An 11781-nucleotide genomic window follows, 5' to 3' on the forward strand; every position below is an offset into this window, starting at 1 on the left:
TGTGGGAGCTCCAATATCCCAATCTTTCTTAATTTTTTATTTAAAAAAAAAATTTAGCATTTATTAACTTCTCCCAACCCCCAAGTATAAAAAAAATTCTTTAAAAAGTCCAACACATATAAATTCTTGAAAAGTCCCAACACACACAATTATTATCCCTCATAATAACACTTTAATACATTAAAAACAATCACAAAAAAAAAAATTCCTTGAAAAGTCCAACACATATGAATTTCTTGAAAGTCTAACACATATAATTATTATCAAAATATTACACTTTAATATAATATAAAAAAAAAGACATTTAAAAAAAACATTTAAAAATCACAATTCACATATATAAAAACTAGCATATCACCCGTGCTATGCACGAGATTAAATTTAAATAAATATAAAAAACCATTCATAGTTATGTTAAACATATTTTTAAATTATTAGCATAAAATATATGTAATTTTAAAAGAAAATATTGACATTGCATAATTCAACTAATTACAATCACATTTTTATTTTTGTAAGAGTTCATATTTATCTAACTTTAATCATATTAAAAAATTAAAAAGAAAATTAAAATAGTAAATAAAAAGATTAAATAACATTAAAAATTAGTTAATCACATTTTTTTTAACTATTAAACTAACTACAATCACATTAAAAAAAGAATCATTCAACTAATTACAATCACATTTTTATTTTTGTAAGAGTTTATATTTATCTAACTTTAATCATATTAAAAAATTAAAAATAAAATTAAAATAGTAAATAAAAAGATAAAATAACATTAAAAATTAGTTAATCACATTTTTTTAACTATTAAACTAACTACAATCACATTAAAAAAAAGAATCATTCAACTAATTATAATCACATTTTTCTTTTTGTGAGAGTTTATGTTTATCCAACTTTAATCATATTAAAAAATTAAAAATAAAATTAAAATAGTAAATAAAAAGATTAAATAACATTAAAAATTAGTTAATCACATTTTTTTTAACTATTAAACTAACTACAATCACATTAAAAAAAGAATCATTCAACTAATTACAATCACATTTTTATTTTTGTGAGAGTTTATATTTATCTAACTTTAATCATATTAAAAACTTAGAAAATTAAAAATAAAATTAAAATAGTAAATAAATAGATTAAATAACATTAAAAATTAGTTAATCACATTTTTTTAACTATTAAACTAACTACAATCACATTAAAAAAAGAATCATTCAACTAATTACAATCACATTTTTATTTTTGTAAAAGTTTATATTTATCTAACTTTAATCATATTAAAAAATTAAAAAATTAAAAATAAAATTAAAATAGTAAATAAAAAGATTAAATAACATTAAAAATTAGTTAATCACATTTTTTTAACTAGTAAACTAACTACAATCACATTAAAAAAAGAATCATTCAACTAATTACAATCACATTTTTATTTTTGTAAGAGTTTATATTTATCTAACTTTAATCATATTAAAAAATTAAAAATAAAATTAAAATAGTAAATAAAAAGATTAAATAACATTAAAAATTAGTTAATCACATTTTTTTTAACTATTAAACTAACTACAATCACATTAAAAAAAAGAATCATTCAACTAATTACAATCACATTTTTATTTTTGTGAAAGTTTATATTTATCTAACGTTAATCATATTAAAAAAATAAAAATAAAATTAAAATAGTAAATAAAAAGATTAAATAACATTAAAAATTAGTTAATCACATTTTTTTTAAGTATTAAACTAACTACAATCACATTAAAAAAAAAAAGAATCATTCAACTAATTATAATCACATTTTTCTTTTTGTGAGAGTTTATATTTATCCAACTTTAATCATATTAAAAAATTAAAAATAAAATTAAAATAGTAAATAAAAAGATTAAATAACATTAATATTAAACTAACTACAATCACATTAAAAAAAGAATCATTCAACTAATTACAATCACATTTTTATTTTTGTAAGAGTTTATATTTATCAAACTTTAATCATATTAAAAAATTAAAAAATTAAAAATAAAATTAAAATAGTAAATAAAAAGATTAAATAATATTAAAAATTAGTTAATCACATTTTTTTTAACTATTAAACTAACTACAATCACATTGAAAAAAGAAGCATTCAACTAATTACAATCACATTTTTATTTTTGTGAGAGTTTATATTTATCTAACTTTAATCATATTAAAAAATTAAAAATAAAATTAAAATAGTAAATAAAAAGATTAAATAACGTTAAAAATTAGTTAATCACATTTTTTTAACTATTAAACTAACTACAATCACATTAAAAAAAAGAATCATTCAACTAATTATAATCATATTTTTAAAATAAAATTAAAACAGTAAATAAAAAGATTAAATAACATTAAAAATTAGTTAATCACATTTTTTTAACTATTAAACTAACTACAATCACATTAAAAAAAAGAATCATTCAACTAATTACAATCATATTTTTATTTTTGTGAGAGTTTATATTTATCTAACTGTAATCATATTAAAAAATTGAAAAATTAAAAATAAAATTAAGATAGTAAATAAAAAAATTAAATAACATTAAAAATTAGTTAATCACATTTTTTAAACTATTAAACTAACTAAAATCACATTAAAAAAAAGAATCATTCAACTAATTATAATCCTATTTTTCAAATAAAATTAAAACAGTAAATAAAAAGATTAAATAACATTAAAAATTAGTTAATCACATTTTTTTAACTATTAAACTAACTACAATCACTTTAAAAAAAAGAATCATTCAACTAATTATAATCAAATTTTTATTTTTGTGAGAGTTTATATTTATCTAACTTTAATCATATTAAAAAATTGAAAAATTAAAAATAAAATTAAAATATTAAATAAAAAGATTAAATAACATTAAAAATTAGTTAATCACATTTTTTTAACTATTAAACTAACTACAATCACATTAAAAAAAAGAATCATTAAACTAATTATAATCATATTTTTAAAAATAAAATTAAAACAGTAAATAAAAAGATTAAATAACATTAAAAATTAGTTAATCACATTTTTTTAACTATTAAACTAACTACAATCACATTAAAAAAAAAGAATCATTCAACTAATTATAATCACATTTTTCTTTTTGTGAAAGTTTATATTTATCTAACTTTAATGATATTAAAACATTATTTATCTAACTTTAATTATATTAAAAAATTAAATAAAAAGATTAAATAACATTAAAAATTAGTTAATCACATTTTTTTAACTACTAAACTAACTACAATCACATTAAAAAAAAGAATCATTCAACTAATTATAATAACATTTTTCTTTTTGTGAGAGTTTATATTTATCCAACTTTAATCATATTAAAAAATTAAAAATAAAATTAAAATAATAAGTAAAAAGATTCAAAAATAAAATCAAAAAAACCATTGAACAATATTAAAACTGTAAACAAAAGAAAAAGTTAAGAAGGAGAAATTATAATCACATTTTTCTGTTTGTGAGGGTTTATAAAAAGATTAAATAACATTAAAAGGTAAGGAGAAAACAAAAATAACACTTACTGTTTGAATACGTAGTCACTGAAGTTGGAAGTGTAGAAGTGAGAACTAAAGAAGGAGAAAGCAAAAAGGAAAATCACTGTTAATATTAAAACAGTAAACAAAAGAAAAAGTTAAGAAGGGAAAAACAAAAATAACACTTACTGTTTGCATACGTAGTCACTGAAGTTGAAAGTATGAAAGTGAGAACTTAAGAAGGAGAAAGCCAAAAAGAAAATCACTGTTTACAAAAGGTATGTGAAAAGTTAAGAAAAATATGTGTATTGGAGAAGTTATAAAAGTTTGAAAGAATTTAATAAGTGTTTTTTTTTTTTTTCAAAAAACAAAACAAAAAAATTAAGAGGGAAAAAAAATTAAGAGTCATTTACACAATAGTTACATGGGTCTCTTGGGGATGTAAAAAAAACTATATCTATTTTTAACCCATAAATTTTTGTGGAGTTCCAATATAATATTGGGGTTGCTTGGTGATTGGTTCAAAGATTATAATTACACTATTGATAAATGGAGGAGACCAAAACACTTATTAAATTCTTTCAATGTAATTTTTTTCTCTCTTAATTTTTTTGTTTTTTTTTTCTGAATGTAATCATAGTGTCAATGGCTCTTGATTTTTTTCTCTCTTAATTTTTTTGTTTTGTTTTTTGAAAAAAAAAATACTTATTAAATTCTTTCAATATAATTTTTAAACACTTATTAAATTCTTTGAATATAATTTTTTTCTCTCTTAATTTTTTTGTTTTTTTTTTTTTCTGAATGTAATCATGGTGGCAATGGCTCTTAATTTTTTTCTCTCTTAATTTTTGTGTTTTTTTTTTTTTGAAAAAAAAAACACTTATTAAATTCTTTCAATATAATATTGGGATTGCTTAGAGGGTGGGGAAATAAAACAATAAATGAAATAAGAGAGAGATAAATGAAATGTGAGAGAGAGAGAGAGACCCCAAGAGACCAAAACACTTAGGGCTGAGCAAGGAATCCGTGAAATCCGTAATCCGATCCAGTCCAGTCCAATCCGATAGGTTTGGATTGGTTTTTTGAATCCGTGGTTCGGTTCCGGATTGAATAATTAAAAATCCGTAATTCACGGATTGGTTCCGGATTGAATCCCACGGTTCCGGATTGGAACCGATCCGGACCGTATACAAATAGTCTATATTTTTATTATACATCCTCCCCCATAGTATCTTTTCTTATTCTATGTAAAATCTAAACTCAAACCTAAAACCGTATAATATCTTCTTTTATTACTTTTGTTTGTTAGTTTTAAGTTTTAATTTGCAATGGTCTAAATACTTATGGTGAAACCAGTTTTCTTATGGTTGTTTAAATTCTAGAACAGTATGTCGTTATTATAGAAAAACATGTTGCTATTATGGAACTAATATAGCGCTATGTTTATATTTTTATGAAATTCAAGTGTTATATATATATTTTTGTTATTTAATTATGTGAATCCGTGGTCCTAAACCGATCCAATCCGTATTTAAATGGATTGGTTCGGATTGGTTCCATGATTTAAACGGATTGGATTGGTTCCAATTTTTTAGGAACCGTAAATAACGGATTGGTCCTGGTTTTACCCCAATCCGGTCCAATCCGGACCATGCTCACCCCTAAAAACACTTATTAAATTCTTTCAATATAATTTTTTTTTCTCTTAATTTTTTTGTTTTTTTTTTTTCTGAATGTAATCATGGTGTCAATGGCTCTTAATTTTTTTCTCTCTTAATTTTTTTGTTTTGTTTTTTGAAAAAAAAACACTTATTAAATTCTTTCAATATAATTTTTTTCTCTCTTAATTTTTTTGTTTTTTTTATGAAAAAAAAATAACACTTATTAAATTCTTTCAATATAATATTGGGATTGCTTAGAGGGTGGGGAAATAAAACAATAAATGAAATGAGAGAGAGAGAGGCCACGCCACCACTTTTGCTTCAATAAATGAAATGTGAGAGAGAGAGAGACCCCAAGAGACCAAAACACTTATTAAATTCTTTCAATATAATTTTTTTCTCTCTTAATTTTTTTATTTTTTTTCCGAAAGTAATCATGGTGTTAATGGCTCTTAATTTTTTTCTCTCTTAATTTTTTTGTTTTGTTTTTTGAAAAAAAAAAATACTTATTAAATTCTTTCAATATAATTTTTTTAAAAAAACACTTATTAAATTCTTTCAATATAATTTTTTTTTTCTCTTAATTTTTTTGTTTTGTTTTTTGAAAAAAAAAACACTTATTAAATTCTTTCAATATAATTTTTTTAAAAAAACACTTATTAAATTCTTTCAATATAATTTTTAAACACTTATTAAATTCTTTCAATATAATTTTTTATTTTTTTTAAAAAACACTTATTAAATTCTTTCAATATAATTTTTAAACACTTATTAAATTCTTTCAATATAATTTTTTATTTTTTTTAAAAAACACTTATTAAATTCTTTCAATATAATTTTTTTCTCTCTTAATTGTTTTGTTTTTTTTTCTGAATGTAATCATGGTGTCAATGGCTCTTAATTTTTTTCTCTCTTAATTTTTTTGTTTTGTTTTTTGAAAAAAAAAAACACTTATTAAATTCTTTCAATATATTTTTTTTAAAAAAACACTTATTAAATTCTTTCAATATAATTTTTTTCTCTCTTAATTTTTTTGTTTTTTTGTTTTTTTAAAAAAAACACTTATTAAATTCTTTCAATATAATATTGGGATTGCTTGGTGATTGATTTATTGTTTTATAATTACACTATTGATAAATGAAGAAAATAGAGGGTGAGGAAATAAAACAATAAATGAAATGAGAGAGAGAGAGAGAGAGAGGCTATTTTGCTTCCCCAAGAGACCCATGTAATCATGGTGTCAATGTAATTATTATAATCTTTGAACCAATCACCAAGTCAATTTTTTTTTTTTTTAAATAAAAAATCAAGAAATTAGCATTGGCATATTGGAGCTTCCACAGGTCTTGGGGGTTAAAACACCATTTTACTTAATATATAGTATAGATAATTTTGAAGTACATATGAATTCCTTAAAAAATCCAACACATGATTATTATCCCTCATAATAACATTTTAATACATTAAGAACAAGCATGAAAAAAATTTCTTGAAAAGTTTAACACATGATTAGTATCAAAATATAAAACTTTAATATAGTATAAAAAAAAAAAAAAAAAAAAAAAAGAGAGATAAAACACAACCCGTGCATAGCAAGAGTGATATGCTAGTTTAGGTAACCGGAAAGCCCTGAATTCTTCACTGTTTTCTTGAACGGTGGGCTACGACTTCAGAAAGTCCAGACCGTAAGAATCTCTGCAATTTGAGTCGAAAATTTTTGTTTGGGGGGCGTACTACAGGAAATATTACTCTAGTGGATCCGGACGCCATGCTATGGCATCCGATGTAGCTATGAAAAAGAAAAGTGATGAACTTAACCTTTCCCCCATTTCCAAATACTCTTTCTGAAAAACCTCACCAGTGATTCGGGTCAGATTTGGATTAAATCCGATCCATTAACAGCCCTACTCACCACCGAAAAGACATTGAGGGGTTGTTTGGTTTCTATCTCAATATGTAATTTTTGAGAGGGTTTTAAAATTCCATTTCAATTTTTTTTAAAAAAAATTTCCAAAACCACTCTCTCCTACACATCACTCAATCACTCTCTCCCACTTATTTCCTTCTCAATCATTTTCTCTCTTACACATCAATTAATCACTTTTTTTCTCTCATCTCTCATTCTCAATCACTTTTTCTCTCATATACATTTACTCAACTACAACAAAATATCACATCATTCCAAACTACCAAACTATTTTCAAAATATATAACTAAACAAACAAAAAAAATTTCTAAATACACTCTCCAAATTTTTTTAAAAAAAATTTATCTCAAAATACAAATCAAATTCTCAGTATATTTCGCCATCTCTGGAGCTCTCAACTAGTTACTATATAGGCTGACAGAGTCAGATTGTGGAGGCAGGGAAGGAGAAGAAGACAATTAATGACAACTGCAAGGGTTGAAAGTCATGGGCAATAGCGCAGTCACTCCACTGCCTTGGCACACTTTCGATAGGACCAACATTACAATCGAGTTTTCAAATCCCCGACTAAATGCAGCCAACACAGCCACGGAGCTTTCTGATATCTCATGCAGTCTGATGCTAATATATGCTATAAGCATAGCAAATAACATAGTTATCATGCACAATCCCTATAACAGTATGCACAAAATGTTACTTCTGTAATTTAAATCAGAGAACGGCGTCAAAATCTCCATGTCATAACTAGAATTAAACTTGCATACATAAATACCTTTGTTTATTATAAAACAAACATTGGATCAACAGTCCAGAGCTTGCCCATTTTCCAGACATGCCAATGTAAGTTCATGAATTCTGAGATTTTTCTTTTGACAGAACAGTTTCTGAACTTTTCTTACTTTTTAGAGAAGGTTATGCAAGGATGGATCTACTTTAGCCACATTACAGATTGTTTCTACAAATTCAATAACTATAGTGTTCAAACAAAATCATCTACTAGAGAAACATAAACTAATTAGGTGATTTGCCTATGTTATTAATGTGTATTAACGGTGCCATCAAAATTGCATTTCAATGTTTTTCTTTAAGGTCTTTCAGCCTTCAAGTTCCTTGAGCTTTCAAGGAATTTCCATACAGTTAGAACATAGAACTTTTCTTGATTGTTCATGCTCCAAAGAGAGAATTTGGACTCACACCTAAACTAAATGCCAAGAACAAAGGAATATACTCAATCATGGCAAGAGAATAATACACCAACGAATGCAGCCATGTAGTCTGTTTTTTTAACCCACTATGCAACCCTATTCTAGTCCCAATAATCAAATACACAGACAAAACAAAATTTATATTACAAATAAAATGGATAAACAATCTCACACGGCTAACATGTGAAACCCCCACAATCCTCTACACTGAATGGGAACAAGCATCTAGCAATATTTTATTATTTCCAAGTTTGTTCAGAGAGACAATGAACAATAATATCCAACGGCTAAATAATATAGACAGATTGAAGCAAGTTTCAAACAAAATCCTAAAAGAGACATATTCAATTCATTACTAACATTTTCTTTTCATGAAAGATACCGATGTGATCGCGTCAATAATCAGCAGCAGCAGCATTTAAGAGCAGCAACCCGGGCACCGAATCAACCCATTCTCATTGCATTCTGGGCACCTCCTCAATTTCCCTTCCTCTTCCTCAAAAACTTTCCTACTTCCATTACAATTCGGGCATGGCATAAACCTCGCATCCCCACAACTCTCGCAAACATACCCCAGATCCCGAACCGGAAACCCTTCCAAAAGAATTACCAATTCACCACACTCATGCAGTTGTTTAATCTCATCAGCACCCCCAACATACTTCCCTCCAATAAACACCTGCGGTAAAGTCACCGCCTTCCCTCCCAACACACTCTGCAACTCCTTCCTATATGCTGAGTCCATTGATATATCCCTCTCATCTACATACACCCTAAAGCCCCTAAGAATCATCCTAACAGCACAACAATCTTCATAAGTCCTCCGAATTCCACGCAGACTCGTATAATACAAGACAATTTTATCCTCAGATCCTTGCAAATAGAATTGATTACTGGGTGATAAACAACTCTTAGTACCTGACTCCACAGGTCTAATTGCTTTAGGCTTTGAATCTCTGCACCCTAATCGCTTCGATGACAACGCTAACCTGTAACTAGAAACCACATTGGGGTCCATTTTTGCGAGCAACGACTCCTCCGACAAATGCTTCCATAACGGCTTCGAATCAGGAAGTTCCACAATTTCAAAAGAACTCAGAGAATCAAGCGATTCATAGCCTTGCTTGACAGACCCATTACAATCCGAGTACTGATACGAATTGGGTTTTTTCGGGGACTCAATTGGACAGTCATAGATTGAAGAAGTCGGTTTTTGAACAAAATCGAAATCGAAGTCGTCCAGACCTTCCATGAGCTCCCAAGTGTTGATAACAGAGTCGGGTGATGAGGGCTCTTTTGGGTCAGCTAGGGTTAGGGTTTTGGAGATCTGGGAAGGTGAAGAAGAGAAATTGGGACAATCGTGAGCGTTGAAAGTGGGATTAGAGTTAGGGTTTGGAATTGGGTCGACGAGGATGAGAGAACCGTAGGTGGTGGAGGTGAGAGAAACCAAGTGGTTAGTGTCGCCTTTGCGGAGAGGCGGGTGGTGAACGAGAGGGGTGGGGAGAGAAAGAGTTCGAGAGATTGGGGTGGAATTGGAATCAGAGTAGAAAGAAGAAGAGAGAGAAGAAGATGATGGGTAGGAAGGGGGTTGTTGATCGGTGGGTGTAGAGAGAAGGGTATGTGAACGAGAAGCAGAGCAACCCATGAATGGATGGATAAGGAAAGCAATTGCAGAAAATGATTTTTGCTTTGTCTGTCTCCTACTGTTCCTCTCTCTCTCTCTCAAAATCTACCCTTTTCTCTCTCTATATGTGCCTTTCTCTCCTACTTTTGCTTTTGGTTCGGTTGTGTGTGTTGTCTGATGGGCTTTTTTGGGGGATTTTTGCAGTACAGAGAGAGAGTTGTAGGCGTGGATTGAGTGCTTTTTGGAGGATTACATGAAAAGAGAGAGACAGAGAGGGAGAGAGGTTTGGTTTGGAGGGGCTATCAAAGGAGACAGAGAGAGGTGGTGGATAACAGATGAAAGAAAGTAAGAAAGAGAAATGGGAAGTTTAATGAAATGAACAGTAGAAAGCAGAAGACGCGTTTTTAGCTGTTCTTTAGGTTCACGATGACCTTTTTGGTAGTTTAGAGAAATGTTACTTTTACCCTTTCTATTTTGCCAAAAAAACATCTACCCCTAACCCTAAAAAAAAAAAATATATATATATATATATATATTTAAATATACCTTATATAAATAAATAAATCTTACAAAATTTTAATATGAAAAAATTCTAATTTCAAATCGAATATTCTTTTTAGGAAAACTCTAGGGATTGTCACGTTCGATAGAGTTTTAAAATTATGATTTGATAATAGAGTTATATTTTGAGTTTGTGAATTTTAAAATTATAATTTGAGTGTGAAAAATTTATTTGATTATGAATTTTGAAAAAAGTTTAAATTGAATGATGTGACATATAATATTAAAAAGAAGATGTTTTGAAAAGTATTTTGAAAAATGGACGTTGAATTAATTTTCTAAAACTGTAACCAAACTACATACTCAAACTAAGGGTAAAATTAAACTTCAAAATCTCTACCAAACAGAACCTAAATTTTTTTTGAGTGGATGGTTATATGGTAAAGATTAAATTTATATGTGAGTTCATATATAAAATAAATTTAAATCGCAAGGTAAAGATTCTGAGTAATTTATGAATTGATAAAGAATAAATTCATAGTATTATTCTTCTTTTTAATATCTGCCCCTAAAGCTTGTGGTCACAATTTGACTAACCGTCAATATTTATTAGAAGCATCCAAATCAAATATTCTTTTTATCAGAAATATTTTGATATTTTTAAAAATAATTTCAGATTAATGAATAAATTCAATTCATATCCCTTTTTTTTAGGGCACTCGGATCATAAATTTAAATTTATAATTTTTTTTACAATTGTCCCAAACTATTTTTTTTTTGTCCAAAAGAACAATAAAAGATTATATTATTCCTATCTATCTATTTATTTGTTCACATATATGTTCACATATTTGTCCATGTGTCTACTATTTATCCATTTTTGTATACCATCACTGCAAATGGCTTCCAACACAAACAAATTTTTCGGCGAGTTGTCGATTGCGGTAGATGACAATTGATAGTAGTTTGTGAGAATAAAGAGAGAAAGTATAGATAGAAAAAGTATAAATGTAAAAAATGAAAAAAAAAATGTTCTTTACAACAATGATTTGTATTTCTCGTTAATATATTTTTATTAACTATGTCCTTATAGCTAAAAACAAATTAATCATTAAACCTAATGTCATATACACTTATAAAAATGGACATTTCACTAAAAAAAAAAAAAAAATCCTTTTGAGTGAAATTTTATTTATTTAATTATTTTTACTTTTTTAAAAAATATATATATATTTGATTAGAAGTATCCAAAACTATATATATATTAAATTAACTGAAATGTCATGCAAACCTGGAAAATTTTGAACATTTTTACTTTCTTTTGTTTCATTTATTTTTATTACTCTTATGGTTGCT

General features: G+C 26.3%; 1 protein-coding gene across 1 annotated transcript; it reads right to left on the bottom strand.

Annotated features, from left to right (window-relative positions):
* Positions 1–8508: 8508 nt before the first annotated feature.
* LOC114312237 (uncharacterized protein At5g39865) lies at positions 8509–10372 on the bottom strand. The gene has a single exon (XM_028258440.2). It carries the CDS (start codon positions 9943–9945, stop codon positions 8719–8721), a length of 1227 nt encoding a protein of 408 aa, XP_028114241.2. The 5' UTR covers positions 9946–10372; the 3' UTR covers positions 8509–8718.
* Between the last annotated feature and the right edge of the window lie 1409 nt (positions 10373–11781).

The sequence above is a fragment of the Camellia sinensis genome, chromosome 12 (genome assembly GCF_055761805.1).
Source record: "Camellia sinensis isolate YWXY chromosome 12, ASM5576180v1, whole genome shotgun sequence".
NCBI classification, from domain to species: Eukaryota; Viridiplantae; Streptophyta; class Magnoliopsida; order Ericales; family Theaceae; genus Camellia; species Camellia sinensis.